General features: G+C 41.9%; 1 protein-coding gene across 2 annotated transcripts in view; it reads left to right on the forward strand.

Moving 5' to 3' along the window:
• The window catches only part of CDK15 (cyclin dependent kinase 15), a 96,981-nt gene that overhangs the window by 31,342 nt on the left and 37,867 nt on the right, over window positions 1-27,772 (forward strand). For both annotated transcript variants that reach the window (XM_075284340.1, XM_075284341.1), the window contains 3 exons: window positions 1,470-1,590; window positions 5,831-5,924; window positions 10,278-10,341. In XM_075284340.1, coding sequence (XP_075140441.1) covers window positions 1,470-1,590; window positions 5,831-5,924; window positions 10,278-10,341 — 279 coding nt within the window. The remainder of the gene's footprint in view (window positions 1-1,469; window positions 1,591-5,830; window positions 5,925-10,277; window positions 10,342-27,772) is intronic.

Genomic DNA, 27,772 nt, shown 5'->3' on the forward strand with positions numbered 1-27,772 from the left:
TCTATAATCATGTTATTTATGGTACTGGGCTCCTCATATAAGATAGATGATAGTGGTGTATGATAGACACCATGATAGTACTTAAGGGTTAAGGCCCCTCACTAGCCAGATATACTACAGGTATACTCTATAATGAAGGCACACGGTTATGTTCTGAAATGGAGGTACCCAGATATATTCTATAATGATGGAACAGGGGTTTATTCTACAACGGAGCATACGGGTGTGTAGCGCCCCACAGAGTGGGTCACTACAAATGTCATCTTATGTGATCTATACTGTGTACTGTGAAGGTATAGTGAGATCCAGTCAACCTGTCAGCATACACAAAGTTCCACAGCCATTATCTCTTTAAGAAAAGGGGTGGAGCTACAGACTGGAAGAGGGTCTCTCTCTTTTTCAGTTCCAGTTCAGAGTGTGCAAGAGAGAGGAGCAGGTGTGTTGAGGTGCAGGGTATGCTGCAGCCTCATGGTGTGATAGAACAGCACAGGAGGCCGGAGACCTGCAGAGGTGAGATGAGACCTCACAGGCACGGAGCTGCAGTTATAGGACCATCAATTCCTAACTAGTGTGAGAAACACTAAGAACATTGAGAGACTCACTGGACCGAGGCCTAGTGAATGCAAGATTCCTGGAGGCTCAGTAACATACAGAGTTGGGGTGTCTGCATCCACCATCCCAAAGAACTCGCGTTACCTGCTGTCCAGAAGGGGGATCTACCCAGTTGTAATTAACCTCTGAGCTCCTGGAACCCAGGACCAGAGGAAATCTATTAGAGAGTTTGAGCAGCAGTGGAAGGCTGAATCATACTGGTGGTAAAAGGGAGGACTGGCATCTCACTATACTGGAGCAAGGTGAATCCTCCTGTAACATCTGGTATCTCCTGCTGACTACAGAAGTAAACTGTAAGTGTTTGGTTAACCCCTGTCTGGACTGTATTCTTTCATCGATCCTCTGTTACTCCTCCTGGAAATCATCCCTTCCTCCCCTATATCATCTGGCCCTGGGACCTGCCCTGGTTGGGGAGGGTATAACATCTGGCACTGCATCACCACCTATTCCCAGAGGCCCTATCTACAGTGCCTGGCTTCACCTCAAGCCGAAACCCCAACTGGCGTCACGACAAACTTTTATTTTTCTTTAATCCATTTTTGCTTAAAACTCCCCTTTTTCAAGGCGCTGCCGCCCCCGGTGTCGGGCCTGCTCGCACCGTGAATCTACATAGGCCGAGCTGGGGCGACTCAGGTGTATTCTATAATGAATGGAAACAGATGTATTCTATGATGGCATATGGGTATATTCTATAATGGAGTCACATGGGTATATTCCATAATAGAGGCACATGGGTATAGTCTATATTGAAGGCATATTGATATATCCTATAACAAAGGCACACAGATACATTTTATAATGGAGGTATCGATGAAAAATTTAATAAAATGATTTATTTTTACATGCTGTCTACATAGGTCTCGCCCGCGCAAAATCCATTCCCAGCCAAACATATTCTTCAGAAGTGGTGACTCTCTGGTACCGTCCGCCAGATGTGCTTTTAGGTGCTACAGATTATTCATCTGACCTTGATATATGGTAAGAACAAGAGTCTTCTAAGTCTAGGTTCACACCTGGACCTGCTTCAAATTTGGGGTTTCCGTCTCTGAATAAGTCTCCACATTTTTTCGGAAACCCGGCGGACCCATTTTTTAGTCTATGGGGTCCTCGTGTTAACATTTTTTAAGCGGATTAGTTTTCCGTTCTTTGGTTTCCAAAGCAAACCCGAAGAGTGAAAACCAAGGCGCAGGTGTGCACCTAGTGTCACAGGTCAGATCTACTTATGTATGCATGCATTTATTGTTCCATTTATCTTGATATTTACTCTTTGCTACTTAAGTTGGGTTCACACTACCACCACAGTCCACCCCGGACAGGACTTTGTGTCCGTGCAAAGAAAACCGTTTCCAGGCAGAGAGGCGGCTTACTGACACCGACGGTCACCTTTAACCACTTCAGTACCGGGCCAATTTGTGGTCCAGGACCAGACACATTTTCGGGTCTTTTTGTATGTGCAGTTTTGAGGGCTGTAACATTTTTCCCGTATGTCTCAGTCAACTAATTTTTGCGTCTTTTTTCGGGGACACATAGGACTTTATTTTTATGTTGTTTTTATTTTCTAATGTGTTTTAATTTCTTTTTATATCCGGGAAAATATAAACATAATAGGGGGGAAATTGTGTCTGGTTTTCAATTTATTATTTAATAACACAAAGTGTCACTGAAAAACTTTATAAAATAGTTTTTCCTCTCCGTTACGGTAATTTTTATTTTGTATGGTGTCGTCAGGGGTGGGGTTATAACCTTTAATAACGGCGTTTTATTAGCGTATTATTATTATTTTTTTTATTATTGTATTTACATTTTTTTAAAACTTTTTTATTATATTTTTATTTTATTTTATTTTTCAGATTGTGTCCCCGTAAGTTCATAAGAGACCTTTGGGGACATCTGATCACTTTTTTTTTTGTATTGGAGGCTGATTTCCCCTGCAACTGAGGCTGGTACATTTAGCCTCAGTTGCAGGAGGAATACAACATCCTGCACACTGTATATGCAGTATACAGAGCTGATCTAGGTCCTGTAGGACCCAGCAGCTCTTGCAAGACGCTGCTCCCGGCGGATCACGTGACCGCCGGGTCAAAGGGCGGCTGAATCATGGCAGCGTCCATAGCTGTGTATACAGTGCTCATTGAGCGCTGTATACACAACGATCAAGATGGCAGGGAAGGGAATAAACATTCCCTGTCATCTCTCTGGGAGCTCCGGCTGAAGTTACAGCCGGCTCCCAGCTTCAGTAGCTGCACAATCTCAGTGCAGCTACTGTGTCCTGACTGGACGTACCGATACGTCCTGTCAGAACTAGGCAACCACTATCCAGACGTATAAAGTCTATGGGCGGTCCAGAAGTGGTTAAAAACCTATTCAAATTAATGGGTTTTAAAGCTGACCACCGGCAAGCCATCCCCTGTCCAGTTTCTCTGGGGTTTAGGACAGAAACCCTAGGGTGGACAGCAGCGGTAATGTGAACGTCCCCTTAAGTTTTGCCCCATAAATTTGCTGACTACATTGAAGCTGATACAGTTGGGTTCACATCTGCACAGGGTGAGTTTTACAGTGCAAATCCATCATAAATCACTGAATGAAAAATTCTGCTACGCCGACTTTCATCTGGCAGTTTCAGTTTAAAAACCAGACATCGATGGGATCCATCATAGTCACTGGGGTCTCTCAGGCTCCTTTGGTGTCTGCTATTGTCGCAGTCTTTTTTGCGTTTTTCTGGTCCTCTGACAGACCAGAGCTATGGAAAAATCACACGGATGAGAACTAAGCTGAAATCAACCATATAAGAGTGTCTGACAGAGGTTTGTGCCACAATCCTGATGGCTCCTTTCTAAATACCCATAATCTACAAAATCTAAATGAAGACCTACACAATGATCTAAATTCCAACCTACAAAATACATACTTTATACTGCTGTTATTGTTCTATACCTCTGCACACTACACTGTGAACAGGTCATGTGATAAGCCTGCCTAAATAGATGTGATTTTAGGGCACTTCTGTTGGGGGTTAATCAGAATGTCCGGGGTAAAGCATTCCAGAGCACTGGTGCAGCTCAAGAAAAGTCTTGGAGGGGGGCCACACGGTGGCTCAGTGGTTAGCACTGCAGCTAACCACTTGGGCATAAAACCATCTGCAAGGAGTTTGTATGTTCTCCCTGTGTTTGCATGGATTTCCATCCCATATTCCAAAGACATACTGATAGGGAAAAATATACATTGTGAGCTCTATGTGGGGCTCACAATCTACATTTAAAAAAAAAAAAAAAAAAGTCTTGGAGACAGGAGTGGGATGTTCGGATAAAAGAGGAGACAAGTCTAAGGTCATTGGCAGAAAGGAGAGGACGGTTAGGGCAGTAGATAGTGACTAGATAGGAGCTATATTACTCTACAATCAAAAGTATTTTCAGCATCCTATAAAAAACAATTCCACATAAGTACAATGCGGTATATATCTTCATACAGGGAGCTCTCTAGATTTAAGTGCAGGTATGCTTTGTATGCATTTCGTAGAGATATTGTATACTCAAGGGCAGGAAGGTGCAAAGACCATGAATAGACACAAGGTGATGAAGAGCAAAATGAAACAGAAGGTGAAGCATAGTCGGAATCTAAATGATGTTCTGAGCTTTCTCCTGCATACACTCCCTGTACATATGAAGTGTGCAAGAAGGATGAAAGATAACACAAACTGTTTTATCCTGGCAGTGGACCATGGCATTGAATACAGAGCAGATGCAGAGTGGTAAGGAAAGGAACCATCTTAGCAACTCAGGTGCTTGCTGCCTTCTGCAGTTAACCCTTGCAACGTTGTTGTTAAAATCATTTATTATACATTACTTTGTGTACTTAAATGGGAACTGTATTGGGTCCACTTTACTTTACTTTCATTTACTTTGTTATGGTCAAAAATATAGCTATACATTACAATTTAAAAAAATTGATGCAACTAAAGTTTAGATCAGTTGCATAAAGAAATATAGGAAAAGCAACCACTAAACACACCAGTATGTGTAGAGATGGCTATGCATGTTAGATTATTGTCAGCAGGGGTGTACATAGAAATGGCTTGAAGTGGTGCCTTTGTTCCCCTGCAATAAGCTGAGGATTGACATTTATTGTGTTATTGCAATAAGCAGTTGCCAATAATTTATACTCACCTGTTCACTCTCCTGCACTGACCGCCCTCCGCTGCCTCCTCTAGGGGGACGCTACACATACGTCACAACGTTGGGACACTATGTACAGCGTCCCGGCGTTCTTCAGTCTCAGCTACAGCACACCCTGGAGGTGACAGCGGAGGGCGACCAGGACTGGAACATGGACAGGTGAGTAAAAATGATCAGTCACTACACTGAAGGGAAAAAAGGAGGTCATATACTGCGGGTGGGCTTTATAAAGGGGTCATAAAGGGGGGGGGGGTATAAAAGGGCATTGGGGCTATAAAAAGACGTTACAAAGCAGCTAAGTTAAGTTAAGGTTTTTTGACACACCGGGCTCAAAGGTTAACCATCACTGCTTTAGACTAACTAGTCTACTTTTAGCAAACCTTTAAGTTGGCTTACTTTGTGCCAGAATTTTTCAGTACTATTTTGGAGCATTTAAACCACACCCCTTCTTATCAGAATTAAAACCCACATGTCTAGTTTTTATCCCAAACTATATATTACACCAAAGATGCGGCATGTTTACAGCAGTGTCTTCTATGATATTAAATCTGGGTTTTCTGTTATGTTGTATAAGACACGCTCTCCTTCTTGCAAAAGATACAACCCCAATTCCAAAAAAGTTGGGACACTGAACTTTTTGATGCAGTAGAACATAGAACACATATCAGAAGATGAAAGACATTTCATTTGAAAAAAAAAACAAAACTCTTGATGACCGTAACACTGCTCAAAAACGTTCGGAAAGAGCCATCAGTCATTGTGTAGCAACCCCTTTTCTTCTTAAAACCATCTGTACACATCTGGGAAGTGAGGAGACCAATTGCTGAGTTTTGAGAGAGAAATGTTCTTGTCTGATATAGGAGTCTAACTGCTGAGCGGTCTTGGGTCTTCTTTGCCATATTTTATGATGCATCTCATCATAAATCAGGGTCATCCTTCAGGTTGGCATTGATAAAACTGGTAGAGTCCTGTCAATCAGCTTGTATATTTACAGTTTGGGACCCTGTAAAGATGCTGAAAATCTGTCCCCTCTGTTTTCTTTTAAGGGGTGCAGGATGTATATTTATTGAAATGCTTCAGGGATACCCCGCATTCTCTGGTGTGTCGGATGCCTTTGAGCAGCTGGAGAAGATATGGTCGGTAAGTAGAGAACTATTCATGTTAGCAGTTGGAACCTACACAGTACATTTACCTGTGTGTGTGTGTGTGTGTGTATATATATATATATATATAATATATATATATATATAATATACAGTATATACTGTATATACACACACACACACACATTCTCTTTTTTGCTTTTACAATTTGCCAAACACCAAATGTTTCATTAGCATAAGGGATCCACCTAGTAGCTTTCAGTTCATTGACTGAGACCACATGGTAAGGTGAACTTAGATCTGTTCACATGGTGCTATGCCTGTGGGGTGGTTTGGCCCAAGACTTGGGAGCTAAGCCTTGTAGCAGGGATGCTGTTGGGCTTCCTACACTGTATTCCTTACACTGCATAAGTGATACATTAAGGTGACCAGCAAGCGTTCGTTCAATTGGCAGCAATATCGGACAGGGCTTCTACGAGCGCTTTTTGCCAATGATAGCCCTGAATATTGGTCTGCCTAATAGGGCCTTTTGTTATACAGGAAAACACACGTTGGTCACTGTGTAAACTGTGTCCTGTCAATATCACCCTAGGCATCTGCCTATTTTGCCTACTCTTTATCCCCACAACACTTAAAGGGGTATTCCCATCTACATAATTATTTTTTAATTTGTAGATGATTAAAAGTTAAACATTTTTGCAAATGTAAGTAATTAAAAATTCTGCAGAGTTTTAAAGATTTTCTCTAACTTTCTTAGTGGTGACAGTCTGTTATCTTGATCGGTTATGGTTATCTTGATGGATACGACCACCAATGCAGAAACTTTCTAAGGTCACAAAATCAGCCATGATTTCCTTATTGTGGCCGGGATATCTTCTGATACATGTAGTGTCCCTGCCTGATAACCCGGCTACAATAAGAAAATCATGGCTGGGTTCCTGACAAGTCCCAGACCATAGAAAGTTTCTGCATTAGTGGTTGTGTCCATGGCAACCGCTCAAGATAACAGACTGTCACCACTAAGAAAGTTAGAGAAAATCTTTAAAACTCTGCAGAATTTTTAATTACTTATATTTGCAAAAATGTTTAACTTTTAATTATCTACAAATATAGATATGATTATGTACATGGGAATACCCCTTTAACCTAGAAATGGTTTTAAAAAATTCTGCAGCACTGAAACAGCACTGTAAATATCCTGCAGAGAACATAGGGGATAATCTACTGCTAATCTGATGGCAGGCCAAAGATAGCAGGGCTTTGTATGGGGAGTTTGGTTTAAAGTGTAACTCTACTTTACAGCCGGTTTTCTATTAATAGAAAAATGTTCCAAAAATGTTCACAAAACACCTCTCAATGCAAATAAATAAATAAATAAAAATTGAAGTCAAACCTAGATTTGAAATAAAAATAAATAAACAAAAAGCAAAGTTAAAGAAATTATACATCCAAAAATGCCCGATCTACAAACGTACAAAAATATTTTTCCCATACAGTGAACACCGTTGCAGGAAAAAAGTTGAATCACCGTTTTGCCTCCGACAAAAATTTTAATAAAAAGCGTTGAAAACATCAGACGTTTCCCAAAATAGTATAATGTTATTATGAGACAAATTAAGAACAAGGGAATGGGCAAGATTTTTTTCAGCATTTTTTTGTGTTTATTGTACCTTAAACCACTATTTTCAAATTATTTCAGTATATTAGAATTTTTTTATAATTATTTTACTAATTCTTAGCCATATCATTGTAGTTCTTCATTATAATGGCCACTACTCTTAAACTCCAGAATACATCCTTGACATTTTTGGATCGGCGGTGTGAACCTGTGCAGAGGAAGAAGAGCTTCCCGCTGTTTGTTCATGTAGCATCAGTTTAAATGTTTTATTTATTGCTTGACCTTTCCTTGGTCTTCCCACACAGTCAGCATAAGGTTCTTCATCATAGGGCGAAAGCTTTGATCACTGAGTGTATATTCTTAGGCTAAGAAAAGGATCATTTATCTTCATCAAGCGAGAATGGCAGACCTTACCAATAAGTCAACTGTTTTCCTTTTCTAGGTTTCATATTTCTCCCTAGGCTGCAAATGTTAAAGGTATTCTGCTAAATTTATTGACAGTCAGATCAGTCAGGTTTGTGTCTAGCAGCAATAAAACACATAGCTGAATGGCCACGAGAGCTATTTTCTATCTCTGGAATTCTTCTCGAGATGCTTTCTTTTTTAATTCATGTTTCATGTTTAATTCATGACTGTAATATCAGTAAAAAAACCATTTCAGATGTTTACAGATTTGGCAGAGATACAAAGAATTACGGTAACATATAATAGTGCTGTGACAAAGTATTGTTCCCTCCAAATCATATCTACCTGCAGCTTTCACCAGAAGTAAGACAATATGCATAAGCTCCCCCTAGTGGCAGAGGCAGATCAATATGTCTTTGGAGTGTGGGATGAAACCCATGCAAATATGGGCAGAACATACAAACTCCTTCCACATATTGTCCTTGGTTGGATCCAAACTCAAGGACTCCAGCGTTTCAAGGCTGCAGTGCTAACCACTGCACCACCGTGCCGCCCCAATGGCCCTCACTTTAGTCAGGGGACTCTCTGGCTCCCTTCATGTCTGCTACTTTTACAGTCCATTTTCCCATTCTTCTGGTCCTCCGATGGATCAAAAGAACAGACACCTGGTACACATGTAACTCAGGGATTGGACAAAGCTTGTAGAGGGTGGGGGATGTGTAACAAAAAAAACATACTCATCTGTCCACAATGTTGGTTACTGCCGGTGTTGTGTTCAGCCCTCATAGCTGGTAGTCCAGAGCCCCATGTGACTTTTGAGACCACTCTTATGGCCTCAGTTGTCATGAACAAGGAACCAGTGACATATATAAGTCACGTCACTGGTCCCTCCCCAATGATCGCTAAGGCTACCACTGGTTTTAGTGGTCATGCAGGGAACAGGGCTGACAACCGAACAGACACCGGCAGCTGACCATGTAGCATGAGCGACAGGTGAGTGATTTTTTTTTTTTTTAAATGTTACATCTCACCTGGCCTCCACAGGGTTTTGTCCAATTCCTGGACAACCCCTTTAAATTTTTGTAAATCCAGGAGAATTGGAGAGTTTTAGCCATATGTAGATGGAGACTAGGCCTCCAGGTAACCAAAACCAGGGGTTGAGATCCTCCCAGCCTGGAGGCCTAGTCTTCATCCATATACGACTACCACAGCGGCCACAGTCCTCAAGACAACCGGTTATCCAGCTGGATGCGACCCCCATTTAGACTATCTTTGCCGTGATACCAAGATTTAGCCCTTACTGGGAACAGTGAACTAATATCCAATTTTACGGTTCCAATCAGGAGCGCATCGGTTTCCCCTTTTAGCTTCCTCTACACAGTCCATCATCCATAATCATTTCACCACCTACCTGAGACTGCTGTTCCAGTGGTGTCCAGGTCCTCACTGGTCTCCACTTCCTGCTCTGCAGAGGTGACCCCTCGTTCACATCTGTGTTTGGTAATCTGTTCGGGGAATCCGCATGGGGACCCCCCAAACGGACTACCGAACATATTTACAAGCGGTGTGCAGTGAAAGCACACGGACCCCATAGACTATAATGGGGTCCGTGAGCTTGCCGTGAGATCTCCGCACGAATCATGCGGACAGAAAAGTAGATTGTGAAGTACTTTCCTGTCCGCATGCTCCCTGCGGAGATCTCGCGGCAAGTACACAGACCCCATTATAGTCTATGGGTTCTGTGTGCTTTCACTAAACACAGTGTGTTTGGTATCCCGTTCGTGTGGACTCCCACAAACAGAATACAAACGCAGATGTGAACGAGGCCTGACACGCTACATCTAGTAATTGGTTGCCTGAGCATTTCCTGCTGTGTTGAGATAAGAGTAGGAAATGGAGACCAGCTGGGACCTTGGCAGCATTGAAACGGGAGAGGTAGGGAATCATTGATATGAGTATAGGCTCTTTTATTTCTTTAACCGATTTGCAGTCCATTGATACCAAATGGACTCCCAATGGAAAACCCATTTTACATCACTGTAGATCTTTTTGGTAAAGTGAAATCTTGTGGGGAGGGTCTATGTGGAGGATAACACAACCTTTAATCAGTAGGAAAAGAGAGATAACCAAGGCAACATTCAATGAAGCTCATAAAACTATACAATTCTTAGATGTTATGTTATCATGCATTATACATAGAACATTTGGCTTCTTTACATTTATCAGATGATGAATGTTCGCATTTTTCATGTTCTACCAGATTTAAAGAGAACCTACAGATGTGCCAGAAATCAGGGTGTAGGGAATGTTACTGTATAGGAGGACATTATTCTCGCATTGCTAGTAATACAAACCTTATTCTTACAGGTTATAGGGACACCAACTGAGGAAACGTGGCCCGGAGTATCACAACTTCCAAACTACAAGACAGGTACATACAGCTCCGCCTTACAATACCTAGGCCCCAATGCAAAATCAATATATTCCAGATATTATTAGTTTTGTTATCCTCTTACATGCATGAAAGTGCACCCAATGATGTGACAATACAAGGATAATGAATACAGTAACGTCTTAATACAGGGATAAACAGTGACATCTCTGCGCAGAATGCAATATCTGAATTCTAATGATCAATGTGAAGTACAGTACAGGAGTTATAAAGTGATGTCACTGTGATCATGGTCCCAATGAGACATCATGCGACCAATGAACAGGATGTCATGAGCACAGGGAAGAGAGACTGTAGTGATTGGTGGTGTAATGATTGTAGTGATTGATGACCGATCCTAAGGATGAGTCGTCAATATTATAATCTCAAATAACCCCAATAACCCATTAGTATGCATTGGAACTCCTAAGCATTCTCATGTTGTATTGGAAAACATGTTAGACTTTGGACAGTCTCCAAAATATTCTTATCTGAAGGCACACAACTTAAGGCTGTATCTCTGATGATGAACTATTGTGATGATCCATATGTTCGAGCTCCTATGGCTCCATTGCACAGATGACCTCACTGGCCACTTGTGTATAAATCCGATTGCTCAGCCAATATAACTCTATAGTAGAATACTGTATGGCCTTTGATGTCTTGGGCTGCAGTTTGCAAAGAAAAAAGAATAAAATGTTTACATTTTACTTTACTTTTAGTCTTTCACAAGAACTTTAGCTACAAGACCTACTGTATAAACCGGGCCACTGGCCTTAATAACCATGAAAAGCACTGAAAAGTCTCCATAAAGAAGAAATGGAGCCTAGAGAAGCAGGAATGTTAGGGGAAAAAAGGCTTTGGGATTTATCAGAGCATAGAAATATCACCTGAAAGAGAGGGGTGTTACTTGTGACCCTGTTTCAGTGAGGCTCCATTTTCACCCCCAAACCCTCCATTCACCCGCACCGCGTCTGTGCACAATGACTCGGTTACACCGACTTAAGCCTGACACTTTGTAGACAATTAGCAGACACATTAATCTGAGTGGACGGGGCTCAGACTGTTGTGTTCGCCGCAGAAACCAACACAGTCCTGAAACATAATGGGGTATCACTAAAATAGTGGCTCATTTAGCAATATTTTTATGTCTGTATTTCCAGCCCTCCTAAATAGGACAATCATTATGTTATTACAGGGTGATCTCATGTCTATTAAGGAGGACCTTCATGGCATCCTTCATTTCAGTGCTGCTGGGCCCCTGAACAATTTGCCCTTTTTTTTGTTGTTTTTTAAAAAAAATCTGCAGTAACTTTTTATTTTCTCACTCAGAGAATAATTTACCTATAACTTCGGATGGATTAAAAATAATAAAAAAAAAACAAAAAAAAAAAAACCTAAAGTGTTTAGGGGCACAGTGCTAATAAAATGATGTAATTTTGTATTTGGTGTAGCTACGACTGGATGCCGATGCAGTGCAACGGCATCCAGTCACGCACTCCGCTCTGGATTAGGCCCAAATGAATGGGGCCTAGTCGGGGGGAGGGAATGTTAAAAAACAAACAAATTTTTATACTTACTTAGAGATCTCATCAAAGAGTCTCATCGGACTCCTCTCTGGTGCTCCTGTAGCCTGCGCTGTTGGCTTCACTGTGCATGCGCCTGAGATCTGATGCCTGTGCATTCTGCCGACAAGTGTGCAACAGTATTTGTACAACTGTGTCACAAAGGTCCCCCTTGTGCCTAAATTACCATCTGTGCTGGTGATAAATAAAAATACTTCCATGTGGTGGTCACCATGATCTGGCTTTGCTGATTACATTGATGGCAGTAGGTTCATATAGACATTTTGTTGTCATGCAGCTCCCATAGTCATCGACCACAGGAGTACATTACATGACATGTCATATGTACATGTGATTGAAATGCAACTATCATACAACAAAACATCAAGAAGACAGGCATAGAATGAAAAAAAGTTATGTTAGTCTAATATGTCAAATGGACCAGAGTTATCCTCCTGGGACAAACCCTTTAAAACTTACTGTAATCTGACTGTATTTGTACCTAAATTGTACCCACTGGTATCTAAAGGTGACCATACACCACAGTTGGCTCTAAGTTGTAATTTGAATATCTGGGCCCAAGGTAAAATATGTAACAGGGCCCTATTTACCAGGTGCTATCTATAATACTGTTGTAGATAGGCCTTTGGACCTTCTCAGGCTTCAGGGCCTAGTAGCCATTGTATCCACTCCAGCCCCTCTCCACCATCCCCATTGCCCAGGCACATGCACACTTGGCCTACCATATATGTGCTCTCATCAGGGTGAAGAGCAAAAATTGGTTCCAGACAACTCTTCCCTGAGGACAAAAAGATCAATTCTTCTTTCCCCCAATATCTGTCACCTCTCAGACACATTAGATGGTCAGCCAGTCCTGGAAAAATGCATGGATTAAGTCTAATGTTTATGGCAACCTTATGAGGCTGATGTTTTCATGGACAAACGACTATTCTTTGTAGTCACCAGTGAATTTTGTCCATAATAAAATACGTCATTCTGCATGCTTATAATACGTGTAATACTGACTGTTACCAAATATTATTGACTGTGTGACTTTGCAGACCTATTACTTTGTATTCAGGAAACGTAGTTAAATGGTGACCATCTTGTCCCTCCAGGTAGGAATCCCCAAATAAACCCATTTAATAATGGTATACATGCAATGACAGTCCCCTAGCCCGACTATGGGGCCAGCTAATTTAGGGAGTCTGGTAGGCCCCCTGGTGCTTTATTTTATTTTTTTATAGCCTATTACCTGCTGGATTACAGCAGCAGATAACGACCATTATTTACTTATCAATCTTGCCCACGGATGTTTTCACTTCCCCTTCAGCCTCCAGGAGGTCCCATACACCATGCTGAACAGTGTTCGCAATGTGAGGTGTGATGCACAGGGCCCCCTGAAAGCAAAGCAGAGGTGACCTTGGGCAGGAGCGGGGATTGGTAAGTAAATAGAAACCATTAATCTGCTGGGGTAATGCAGCAGGTTGCGGCCTAGCATCATTACTGTATGGAGGCCTGTAAACGGAGCAGTTTCTGTAGGATGGCCATGAAAGGTGAAAATAAGAGCCAATAAAGGGGCAATATACTGTGTAGGGGGCCAGTAAAGGAGACATTTACTGTATGGAGGCCAGTAAAAGAGACAGCATACTCTATTGGGCCAATAAAGAAACAATATACCATATGTGGGGTAAATAAGGGTGGTGTTATACCATGTTGGGGTCAGCAAAGTGGGCTTGATGCCATGTGGGGCCAGGAAAGGGGGCTTGTACTGTGTGGGAGTTAGTAAAAGGGGCACTATACTGTGTGGAACCCAAGGAGGCCCCAGTCAAAAGTTTGCTATAGGGCCCCGTCTTTGCCAGTTATGCCCCTGTATACATGATTCAGTCTACACAAGCACTAATACGGATAACACAGTATACTTATGTTCAATGTTTTGTTCCATGTGCAGCCAGAAGAGGGAGACAAAAATCTACTTTCTTCGGACAGGCTTGAAGTTCTCACTTCATCGTGTCATTGTTAGAAAATATATATATATATCTGTATGTACATAAGTTTAGTGTTTATTATTTGTTTCTTAATGAAAAATATAGTTGTACAAATTTATAGAAAAACATGAAAATTGCAGCATGGGCGCTCACATGCCTCGCATATAAAACGTGGAGCTTACCCATAAATATTAAGTTTCGTACTTTATGTTCATATATTTAGCATATTTAGCAACCCTAACCACACGTCACCAGAGACTTCTTTGGAAAACCAAATCTGGGAGAATAAGTAGCATGCTCCTTACACCTGCAGGTTCTGCACAGAAATGTCTGTAGATAAGCCGAATATATGTAAGCCTCATTGATTAAGGCTAAATCTCATGTGGATCCATAACAATGCAAGCGGATCATCCCAAGCAGAAATTCCAAAGTCAGTATCAGATGTGTGCTGTGGAACTTGTGGTAAAATACATATTGAATTTGCTATGTGCATCTCTGACATGTGTGAACATAGCCTTGTAGTTTAGCTGCAACGGGAAAATAAGAGATGGATACTGATTGGTGGCCTTGGACAACAGTGACAATTTTCTACCCTAGTTTCTGTACTTAAGGACCAAAATGTATGTAATGATCCAATGTGAAAAAGGATTGTTCTCCTATAACAGACTCCTTTAGCAGCCTTTTTTTAGTGTGGGGATAATATATCCTTAATAAAGTTAAAAAATGCTTTGTCAAACTTGTTATTAACTTAAAAGGGGTTGTCCAAGATCATTAATGTCAGATTGTGGGGTTGGTTTAACACTTGGCATCCCCACTGGTTAGCTGCCTTGGCTGCCAGATCTGCACAGTCTACAGAGCCAGAATCCGACATCTCCATACACCGCGTAGTGCATGGTATTTCTGCTCAGCTTTTATTCAAGCAAAAGGAGTCTAGACCCCCACCTATCTGATATGGATGACCTATCCTAAGGATATCCTAAGTCTGGGACAAATCCTTTAAAGGGAGTCTATTGCTGCTCCAGCTACTTCAAACCGTTCCCATAGTGCCTTTCTTAAGTTTCAGAGCCCCAGGGAGGTGTAGAAAAGCACTTTTAGTGTGTTTAGTGATGATGCAGCAGTGCTCAGTAAGAGAAGAAAACTTCCCCCTGTGCTCCAAGATCATCATTTGAATAAAAAAAATGAAAGTGCTTCTTCTACGCATCTCTAGGGTTCTGAAATATAAGAAAGGTACTATTTTTATTCTACTCACAGCATCTACAGCACTATGGGAGCGGTTTAAGTAGCTGGGGGCAGTGATTGATTTCCTTTATATGATTTGTGGGACTATTTAAAGGGAATCTATCACCACCAAAATCTTTTCAAAGCTCCTTATACGTTAACCTGATTGTGTCAGTAAGGGCACCCAATTTTTCATACAATCAGTGCAGTGGCGTAACTAGGAATAATGGGGCCCCGTGGTGAACTTTTGACATACCTCGCATTTCCCCCTTACCACTTTATCCCCCCTCCCGAAGACCCAACCGACCAACTTGCCCCACCCGCATTCCTGCAGGCACTATTATGCCCCATAGTGGCCCCTACACACAGTATTATACCCCATAGTGGCCCTTGCATACATTATTATGCCCCATTGTGGACCACCCATGAACAATTATTATACTCTGAGGTCTTTTCAGACACCAGAGTATAATAATGGAAGACAAAGGGGAGGAAACAAACATAAAAAACAGTTACTCACATATCCTGGGCTCCGGGGCACTTCCTGCTGCTTTTGGCCATCTTCAATGATGGAAGAGACGTCACTTAAGCTGGGGCTTGCATCGCGACGCATAATGACGCAAGTCCTGGAACATCACACAAGTAGGCCTGAAGCCTTCCGGACCAAGGAGAGGTAAGTAACAGTGTTTTTTATGTTAACCTTACCTCCCCTGGGCCTCCAATTTTTGTACTCAGGGGTCTGAAAAGACCCTCCCGAGTATAATGATAGTGTTAGCGGGGATCGCGGGCCTGTGGCCTCACTTACTGATACTGGCTCCTGCTCACAGCTGCTTCTGCAGAAGGCGAAGCAACGGCGGCTGTGATTAGGAATCAGGATCGGTAATTAAAAAGGGCCCGCTACCTAATGGAGTTACTCCTGCAGGTAACTGCCTATTAAAGATAACACAAACAAACAAAAATAGGTAGCGGCTGTTGCCAGACCCCCTAATGTCCCGGGCCATGGGGCAGCCACTACTGCTCCTACCTCGGTAGTTATGCCCTTCGATCAGTGTGCATGGATACTGTTCAAAAGTGATGCAAGGTAGCATCCCTGGATCCTTACAACCAGGGGTGAACCTACCTTTCTCATCGCCCCCCCCCCCCCCCCCCGGAGGAAGGGGCGGAGCAAAGGGGGCGTGGCGGAGCGCCGTTAGCAGGCAGAGAGCAGGCAGGGAGAGGACCTGCTCTCTGCCTGAGCATGAGGGAAGGCCGCTGGAGCAGCGCTGCGTCACACAGGGCCTCCCCAATCCACTGCTCGGTGACGGTCACGCTAAGCCAGTCCAGGACAGCTTGTTCTGGACTGGCTTAGGTAAGCAAAAATGCCGCCCTCCCCGGGGCCCTGGCATAGCGCCGCCTGAAGCGGTCGCTTCAGGTCGCCTTTTGGGAGGTGCGGCGCTGCTTACAACACTATACACAGGGTTTAGAAGCAGTTTTGGTGGTGTTAGACTCCCTTTAAATGCTTTAGTATTTGTGTGTTCAGGTCTGTTCTGTCTCCTATAATATATTTCTTGTTGTAAATTGGACTTTATTACCAAATGTAAATGCCACAATCATTGTACGATATACATGTCTTGGGTTACTTTAGGAACATGTTTTCAGCAGTTGTGTGGATTTATGTGGTTTCTGGGGTGAACCTGTTGTGAAACACTAGCATCATTTTACCATGTTGTCATCGCACATGACAGACACACTTCTGGGGCATTCTGTCAGCAGGAAAGGTCTCCACACTGCCCCCTTAACATAACAGTAAATCTTCTTGGAGACACTTCCTGCTGCTTTATCCCGAGGAGAACGTTTTCTTGTCTGTACACAACAAAAATAACGCAACTGTTGTATGTTCATAAGATTTTATATGTGTGTGTATGTGTGTGTGTGTGTTATAAGAACTGCAAATTAGGTGAATGAGGATTTATGTCACTTTAGAATATAAGGATGACCTAAAAGAACAATGATCTCAGCCACTTCTACTGGCCTAAGGGATTTTGCCATTCTTACTGATGAGACACACGTCTTATTCATATTTGTGCAGATGGGATTTTATAAATAAAGATGCACTAAAAAAAGGCTTTAGGCAAGATTCACACTTGCAATGTATTATAGGTTATAATGAATCTTTTGGCTATGCCAGAAGCAGATCCTAAAAGGCATGTGATGGAGCAAAAAAATCTCTGTGCATCTTATAAAATCAGGTATGAAAATTATAATATAGGCTCACACTGTCTTCAATCTATGAGTGTCATACTATGAACTATACTGTACTGTGTTTGATAGCAGGGTCATCATCATCAGCAGCAGCCTGTGCTGTACACACAGCAGAGAAGAGTGCTCACTGAGATTTCCGGGTGCTCGCTGATGCCTAATTAGCATATGAATAAAAAGGGGCTAATTCAAAAACTACTGAGGCGATTTACATACAAAAAATATGTGTGGAATAGCATTTCTAAAGGCTATACAAGTATGTGCTTAGTTAAAAATGACTTTTCCCAATGATAGAGCCCCTTTAAACAGGGCATAGGGTAAAGACTCTGGTTTTACTAAGCTAAATGTGCAAGGGTTTTATCTCAGTTTGAACCTAAACAAGGCATGCATGCTGTACACCACATTTATTTCTCCATCAGCACATTGTTGGGCCTCCTATATGTTGTGGCAACACCCTTGGAGTCCCACGATCATGTTGTTGGGAGTGGGAGGAGTAAGGGGTGAAAGAAGGGCCTCCCTCCTGCTACTTAAATGCTGTGATCAGTATTGATCATGGCTACCTAGGGGGTAAGCTGCCAGAGCTGAAATTTTCTTGTCTGTGAGCTGGAAAATCAGTATCAAACTGTTGACCGTAGACTGTGTAATACCTATAGTATTACAGCAGTGAGCAATGAATGCTTTCTCAGCATACTACACCATGTTGTGCAAGAGGGGGGTTAAGAACAACAACGTGCACAGAAATTTTGGCAAAACTAAACCAACCAATAGGTGGTATAAAGTTAGACGTGAATGTCTAAAGATGTGTTAAATTTATCATACAGCATGAGCTACTGTGATACATTTGGCACATATTCAGACTGTCTAGCCTATGTCTATGCTGTCTAAATATTATACGGGATTAGTAAATCTGCCCAAATAATCTTTCTTCTCTCACACCTCCCAAACTTCAATGTTTAGCAGAGGTAATAGGCTTCATGTAAAAGACATAAAAATGACGAAAACTATAATGTACATGAGACAGAACAGATTGATCTTGGTGGATTTAATGAATTTTAATTGCAATACCTAATGGGGAGGATTTTTTATCAACATTTTTGAGGATATGCCTTGTCAAATCTAGGCCAACTTGTAGAGGGCATGAATGTGAGGCATTATTTCTGTCATAAAACTGGTTTAAATGATATCAAATCTGGTGTGGTCGATGGATCACTTGCTATGACGTAGTTTCCAAATTAAGGGCTAGTTCCCACGGGGGCAAGGAGGTGGATTTTGACAGCGGATTTCGCCTCAAAATCCGCCTCTCTATCCGCCGGTCTAGTGAGACCACTACCGTTCTTTTTTCCGCTAGCAGCATGTCCGAGCTGCCATTTCTTCAGGCGGCAGCAACCTCCGAAGCCGGCCCATTCCTTTGAGCTGACTCCGGAGGGGCAAGCCACGACCGTGGCGGTCGTGGCAGGCGGGTTTTGACCAAAATCCGCCCAACCCCCCTTGTGTGAACGAGCCCTAAGGGTCCATTCGAAAAGAGTTTTTTGGCGCTGATTTTGACGCTGCATCCGCATTAGAATCCACGTGGACAAAAAGCCTCCCATTGACTTCAATGGGAGGCTTTTTATCCACGTGGATTCTGATGCGGATTCAGGGACAAAAAAACCCATGTGACTGGAGCCTAAAAAAAAAAACACAACAAAAGTTAGCTCCACATTGCTGAAATACAAGCATTTTTGGCTGACGCTCAGAGGCGTAATTGGAAACTCCTGGGCTTTGATGCAAAATCTGTAACAGGGCACCCCCTTACCCTGTGCTATGTACACTACTGGTGTATCATTATTCTATAATAAGGGCTTTGGGCACCCTAGCCTTCAAGACCCAGTACTGCTACCTCTGCACCCCTAAAAGCTACGCTCCTATCGGTGTGGAAAAAATGCTGCTGTTAAACAATACCAGCAAAGTGACTTGAGATTTTGGTTAATCTCATCCACGCATTGCAGAAAAAAAGTTGCATTTTTTTGTAAAACTTTAGCTGCTGAGCATTTTTCCTAGATTTAATAGGGGAAGAAAAATGACAGAAGAAAATGCAGCAAAAACTTGTTTTCGTTGCATTATCTCCACAATGCTGCATTTCACTACATGAGCCCTTAAAATGTTTTGGCGCGACTTGCATTAAAAAGTTGCAAAAAAAGGGTTTCTTTTTACACCAGAAATTTGGTGTAGGCATTAATAAATCTATTAATTTATTACTCTATTTCTGATTTAATTCCGGGGAAGAATTACCTATAAGATGTCCGTGTTCTTCCTAAAATACAGAAACCTATGCATTTAGCACAATAAAAGTTCAATATACACAACAAAACACAGGTCGGAGCAGCTTAAGAGCCTTGTGAAATCCTCGAGGAGCCTCTTTGTGGCAGCCAGGCTAATGTAAAACAGAACCCTGATTACCTCTGCAGTCAGAGTTTACTAGACAAGCAAACAACCCTGCAAAAATATTCAGCAGGATGTGTGTGCGGAGGGGAGGGGGGGATCTAATTGTTCCCTTTCCAGAGTGATGGGGATATTAACCTCTTCACCACCCAAATGTATATTTGAGGGCCGATACCAACAGAGCCTTGCTTTGTCATTGTAGTTTGGTCAGTTTGTATCGCAGTCATTGTAGTGTGAATTACTGGGAAAGTTGAGCTCATTGGTTTCTATAGTGAGCACCCGCACTAACAATGTATGAAATGTTTCGTAGACCATGAACACAACAAGGACCATTCATGGGTCGTCAAGTTCTGGGGAAATTGTGAGATACAGCTCATATCCTGTACTTTCTAGAGATCAATGATTTCCCCTTTCTCATCTGTTCAAGGTGCGCTGGCCAGGAATTCATAACAAGTGTAAAGTTGACCATAGATATTTGATCACAACCGAATGCAGAACCTTGCTCAAGGGTTTTATATCGATCTTCTCCATCTCTATCGTTTTGGTATCCAAGATCTGCAGCGACCCAACGTCTCTCTCTTTGTTGCATAGAACTTGCATTAAGCACGAGTCATTTTTTTAGCTTTAGTCTGTCAGTGAAGGGGTTAAAGCAAAGTTTTCTGCACAATTCTGAAATATTGCATTAGCAAGCACAGCACTCAGGGATATTTTGGCTCATATCTGATAGTCTACATTTTACATGGACAAAGGTTTGGATTATTATGTAAACTTAGATCACTGCAGTATGTGGAAAGAACATAAGTTGGCGCTCTACTAGAAAAATCGCTTTTGTTTATTTAAATTCACACCATCTGAAAAAAGGAGGCAACCCAGATATGCATTTCTCAGTTTCAAGCTCTAGAGACTGCCCAATTCCAAAGATACTTTCTGGCTGGATTATTGATGTGGCCGTAGCTTGATCCTGCTGACCAGAGAGGTTTGGCTGCCATATTGGTTTCTTCAAAGGAAAACGAAATGGAGATAAATAGACAAATGCTATGTGGGATTTGTGGGGGTCTCCAGAACTATTCTACAGCACATCTGTTCCGCAGTCTAAATACCACAAGGATTCACTCATCTCTGGTTGTGTACTTTATGCCGGTCACATTGGCGGCTTCTGGCAGACATTAGAGGGGTGAGGACAGTTTCAATGGGCTCATACACAAAGTGATCCGGCTGTCACCATCAGGTCAAGAGTTTCCGCTAGGCTAAAATAATGACTTTTTAATGTCATACAGGGTGTTCGGCACTGTAACACATTTACATCTGTGGGACTCTGTTTCTTTTTTAAAAGTACAGATCTCCACAAATTATATCAGATTATAGTACAAAAATTACAATTCCCGCACAAGAATGCAGCGGCAAAGAAAAGATCTGGCACGCAAGTATGTACAGTATGTGACAGAGGTAGGCTGGGTTCACATGGGGACATTGAGCGCTGTCAAGTACAAACAGATTACATCTGAAAACATCCTCGAAATTAGTTTAATGTGTGTGTGAACATGTTTTTTTTTTTAAATACATTTTGAGTTTTACATACAAAATATAGAAAGTAACTGCGTGGGTGTAACCAGTAACAATGGAGCCCCATTCTACCATGAGCACCTAAAGCAGCAAGTTGAGAAATTGCAAAGTATACAAGGCTTTTGGTCTTCCTTGCAGACAGGGATAACACACATAGTGATTTTACAATACAGATAATGCACAGTGGTGTCGCAGTACAGGAACAATACAGTGATGTCACAGTGCAGGGATAATACAGTGATGTCACAGTGCAGGAACAATACAGTGATGTCACAGTGCAGGAACAATACAGTGATGTCACAGTGCAGGGATAATACAGTGATGTCACAGTGCAGGGATAATACAGTGATGTCACAGTGCAGGGATAATACAGTGATATCACAGTAAAGGAATGATGCAAACAGTGATGTCAGTACAGGGTCATAGTGATGTCACAGTGCAGGGATAATGTACATAATGATGTCATAGTACAGGGATAATACACACAGTGATGTCACAGTACAGGGATAATACACAAAGTGATGTCACAGTACAGGGTTAATAAGCATAGTGATGTCACAGTGCAGGAATAATGTATATAATGATGTCATAGTACAGGGATAATACACACAGTGATGTCACAGTACTGGGATAATACACAAAGTGATGTCACAGTACAGGGTTAATAAGCATAGTGATGTCACAGTGCAGGAATAATGTATATAATGATGTCATAGTACAGGGATAATACACACAGTGATGTCACAGTACTGGGATAATGCCCACTGGGAAATCATAAGAAAAGGATAATGTACAAGCAAAAAGAACTCCCTAGACACTGCATCACAGCATACGAAGCAAGTCATATTGAAGTCACATGTAGGCATTATGATGTCTCAGTAAAATAATCCCTTTCCCGGAACCCCTGCAGATCATCAGTACCCAGACTGCACGTCTCTTATTATTGCTGTATAGATTTCAGTAGGAGAGCGCTTCAATACCTACGCTTGCCGCTACAGTTTGGCGAGTGAACGGTGTGGCTCGCTATATGTAAACAATACCAAGAGCCGCACTGTCTGGGAACCAGTAATCTATGGGGGTCCCAGGTGTCGGATACCTCTAAATCTAATATTGATGGCCTATCCTAAGGATAGGCCATTAATGTTAGAAACCTGAAAACCTCCTTCAAGATTACAACAACCTGTGGTTAGATAATGAATACCCACCAGGGTCTCAGAATTGAACAAATCACTGCAGCATTGTGTGAATATATGTATTACCCCCACTGCTGGGAGGAATAAAGATGTCTCTCCATTGCTAGCTACTGGGCTACTGCCTTATATGTCAATGTCTAACCCTTTAAAAGGGCTCTATCATTGGGAAAAGTGATTTTTAACTAAACATATACTTGCATAGCCTTTAGAAAGGCTATTCCACACCTACCTTTTGTATGTAAATCACCTCAGTAGTTTTTGAATGAGCCCATTTTTAATCATATGCTAATTAGCATCTTGCGTGCACACCGGAAGTCTCATCGTGCACCCTCTGCTATTCTCCCCTATGTGTCTGTACAACACAGGCTGCTGCTGCTGCTAATGACTCACCATTTTCCTCCGTGTGAATGGACCCTTAAGGCAATGCAATATGTGCTTAGTGAAAAATGACTTTTCCCAATGATAGAGCCCCTTTAAGGGTCAGTGCACATGGAGTTTTTGGCGCTGATTTTGATGCTGAATCCACATCAAAGTCAGCCTCCAAAAAAAGCCTCCCAGTAGGACTCTATTGGGAGGCTTTTTTTGGAGGCTGATTTTGAGGCAGATTCAGCATCAAAAGCAGCGCTAAAAAACTCAGTGTGCACTGACCCTCATAGGCCTTGCAACATGACTTAGTATATAAGCCAACTCAGAGTCTCCATCATAAGGAAACAACACTAGTACTACTATTATGCTGAAAGGCCTTTTAAAGGTATTTTGACATTAAAAACATTTATCCCCTCTCCACAAGACAGGGAATAAGTGTAACGCTAGGCTCACACTAGCGTTCAGCTCTCCATCGTTCAGGGTTCCACGGGGACCTGAAAGACAAAGAAAACTGAAACTGACGGAGACATAAGGCATCCTTGTAGGACTTTTCTCTCTGCTGATTATAGGTGGAATCTGCGTCAAAGTTTTCTACGGAGACTCCAATGCAGATGTGAACCTAGCCTAAGATCGCCAGTGGTCAGGGAACAGGGGCCTGAAAATCCTCCATGCATACATCCTACATGTGAATGGAGCACAAGTGTGTTACATGACATGCATTCATTGCTATAGAGCAAAAGCTCTTTAAAGGGTCGGACATTGACTTATAGAGGCAGCTTTACTCCACCAGGATGAATCTTATTTGCATACCATTTTTCCCATGGAAGATTGCCTGGCCTATAAGACTTCCTACTAAAACACCACCCCCTTTATATACCCATAAACAGATATAGAAATTCATATATTATACAATACATTGTGGGTAAAAAATATGCAAATCTATTCTCTAGGATGTAATTAGGAGAACAGTGCACTCTGTACATCCTGGAGAATAGATTTGCATATTTTTTACCCAGAATCCCTAGCGGAGCAGGAATGACTTGTAAGTCTCCGTACTGCCTATGTAGGCAAACACTCTCCCTGATGTGTACAATACATTGTACAATACATTTCTCTTCAAGCACCACAATACCTAGCAGTGCAACCCCTGTCAATTCAGGGATCATGAAGACTGGCGTGTTCTTACATATTTGTATATGACGTAACTAAAAAAAAAAGGGCTGTAAAATCTTCCAAGAGGTGTGGGGGGCACTTCTTATTTATGTGACACGAAGTTGGGTCCCAACCCTTGACATCCATTAATAATAGACTTTGTATATGACACAGTATTGTAATGCGAGCTTGGTTTTATTCACCAGTCGTAGAGCATAGAAGAGTAGAATAAAGAAGAGTAACGTTTCGGTCAATGTTTAGACCTTCATCTAAGGCGGATATGGGTTTAAATAAAGCATGTGCGGGGAACGCCAAATGAGCCAGCGGTCCCCTTGGATACTCAGTGCGGCCACGCTGCCAGTAGTGGGGCAATCCACCTGTGTGTGCCACGTGTGTATATATTCCACAAGCTATGGCAAGCTGGTGATTCCAAAAAACAGCTAAAAACATATAAGAAGGTAATTATGAAAGGTTTAATGAAGGAATTAGCTATAGAGATGTAGTGGTAAGATGATATGGAGAAGAGAAAGAGATAAATGAGAAAAGAGAAGTAAAAGAGTAAACAGAAGAAATTGGTCAAAATGGAATCATAAAAAAAGGAAAAAAATCATAAATAGGAGCAAAAGAAAGAGATTAATGTGAGGGAAAGAACCAAATAATTATAATACAATAAAATTAAATGAAATAAATGAAACTAACCAAAGAGATGGAGGTCACATGCGAAACGGACGGATTATCTAATTAATATATATATATTGTGAGTAAAATAGAAAAAGGCTATAATTGGGAGATAAAAAGCAAACTAGACATAAGAGAAAAAAGGCAGAGAGAAGAGAACAGAGAAGATGATAACCAAAAGATAACATTATAGGAAAGAGGAAAGAACAGAGAAGATATTAATCCAAATGTAAAAATGACATCATAACCCAGTGTGTGACCAGAATGACCAAGGAATAGGACACATATATAGAAAGGAATATCCAATTGGAATCAAAAGACAAGAAAGGAATTCCCTGGTAAGTTTAACATATCTGGGGGGAAAAGGAAAGGCAAAAATTTGAATGGCAAGATTTACAAGATGAACAATTAAGAAGACAGAACCTGGCCTATGCATATTTATAGATCTAGTTTGCAACTTTAATTAATATGTATATACATGTAAAACCAAGCTTGTATTATACTACTGTGTTGTATACATAAACTGTTATAAGGGTGTGCCAAAAATGCATCACATTCAGGGCCGCTTTAATCATAGGGCCAACGGTGTACTTGCACCAGGCCCTATGGTAGCAGGAAATACACAAGCATGAGGAAAGGGTATAAAAGATCAGTAATTGACACATCTAGTGAGAATACCCAGTATATGGTCATAGTATGCATGCATTTTCAAGCCCAACACAAGGGGCAAACAAAAGAAACGGAAAGAAAATGCTACCAATAATCATAAAATTTATTATTTATTAATTACAAAAGACAACATATTAAAAAGTGACAGGACATATTCTACCAACAGGTAGGTATGAGGGCAGGTTCAGTAAGTAAAGGGTGTGTATACATCAAACAATGGGTTAAATGCTCCAATGCATCCCCCGGAAGAAGGCTTTGTAGTCGAAACGTGCGTAGGGGCCTGGTGTGTGGGCTGGTCAGCATACATGCATGCTGTATCTATGGGTATGTAGAAAAACTTTTCAGCTATTATGTTTCCTGCTCCATGCAGTCTATCCCTTACTGGTGTTTTGATTGACCATATGCATTTGCTTTGTGACTATTCCACCCTTGCTGGCTGGACTAGCCAGCTATGAGTATATAGATATGACTGTGGATACATCTGATATCTGACATATTCTATACAAATTGGATTGTCCCTTTTTGCACTAGCCATGAATTTGTCACTTTATGACATATGTTAGGGTTTATCTAATTATTTTTTACTTTGCCAAACTTTTTCAGATGCATTGGAGCATTTAACCCAGGGGTAGGGAACGTACGGCTCTCCAGCTGTTGCAAAACTACAACTCCCAGCATGCATACTTGCTCTGCTCTTCTTGGAACTCCCATGGAAGTGAATGGAGCATGCTGGGAGTTGTAGTTTCACAGCAGCTGGAGAGCCGAAGGTTCCCTATCCCTGATTTAACCCATTGTTTGATGTATACACACCCTTTACTTACTGAACCTGCCCTCATACCTACCTGTTGGTAGAATATGTCCTGTCACTTTTTAATATGTTGTCCCTTGTCTTTTGTAATTAATAAATAATAAATTTTATGATTATTGGTAGCATTTTCTTTCCGTTTCTTTTGTTTACCCCCTATGGTAGCAGGAGCCTCTTTGGACAGAGGGACAGTCTTGCATTTGCTGTCCCGCTGTCCAGAGCAGTGGGTCTGGGCTGCCCCAACGACGCCGATGAGTTGCAGACAGTAATGAAGTAGTGAGCTGTCCACTCCCTGCTTCACCACCCAGCTGCTGTCTTTGCTCCCGGCGTCCTGGGAACAGGAGATACAATGTAGTTACGACACTTACGTTACGTCTGTTGCTCCTTGAAGTCTCCAGGACCTGAGAGATAAGTGAATGGGGAAAGGTGAGTATTAAGGTTTGTTTTTTTTCTTACAGTGGGGACAACTTGGGGGAGGATACATAAAACTGGGGGCAACCTGGGGAACATGAAACTGTGGGGGCAAGCTGGGGGGGGGGCTTGACACTGTGGAGGCAACCTGAGGAGGTGACATGACACTGTTGGGGCAACCTGAGGTGAACATGACAGTGTGGTGGACATACTGTGGGGGAAACCTGGGGATAGAGGACCATGATACTGTGGGGGCAACCTGAGGGTGTACATGACACTCTGGGGACAACCTTAGGGGAACATGACAGTGTTGGGGCAACTTGTGAGGGTAACTGACACTATGGGGTCAACCAGGGGGGTGGGTGATATGAATTTGTTGGGACAACCTGAAGGGGGAAATGAAAACGTGGGGGCAACCTGGAAGTGGACATTATGAGGGGCATTATACTGTGTGAGAGTCACTAAGGGATGTTATATTATGTGGAGGCCATTGAGGGGGCATTATAATTTGTTCAGGTCAGATATTTCTAGGTGGTGGTAATGGGGTGGAGGGCACTTATGAAACCTCTGCACAGGGCCCACCAATGTATTAAAACAGCCCTGACCACATTTACACCCATCCATTCCAGAAAAGTGGCCTAGATGTGTTAGTAAAATTGCCCCCATTTTTCTGAGTAAATCCCCCCCATCGTTCCCATATGGCTTAGTTTAACATCGATCAATCAGTCTCAGGCTCACAAATCAATTTCACTACATTATACTGAGACAAAGCTTCCCTAGCCTTGTATATTTTTACATCTATAGAAGGAGGTAGCTGAACAAGGCCTTCAGGAGATTCCTCCTTATAGTGAAGTTTACCACCTGCCTGCTCCTTACATCACGTACACTTGTTCTGATGTGTGTCGTAGAGAGAATGTGCAGAACTCCTCACAATCCCATACAAAGATCAGGTCACTTTCAATACATTGTATTCAAATTGTTTTCATTTCTTCGTCCCCTGAAGAGATTAGAGGGTCCCTATGAATTATGTATGCTCTCCGCTGCTTTGATAGTTTTGCAGTTGCTTCAGTTCACTTTTGGGCAATGCTCCGTATTGAATGTGGCACTTGTTAATAAAACAATCTGCAAACATCAAGGAGGCAGAAGATTAGAAAGGGAGAGGGA

The sequence above is a fragment of the Leptodactylus fuscus genome, chromosome 8, assembly GCF_031893055.1.
Source record: "Leptodactylus fuscus isolate aLepFus1 chromosome 8, aLepFus1.hap2, whole genome shotgun sequence".
Taxonomy (NCBI): domain Eukaryota; kingdom Metazoa; phylum Chordata; class Amphibia; order Anura; family Leptodactylidae; genus Leptodactylus; species Leptodactylus fuscus.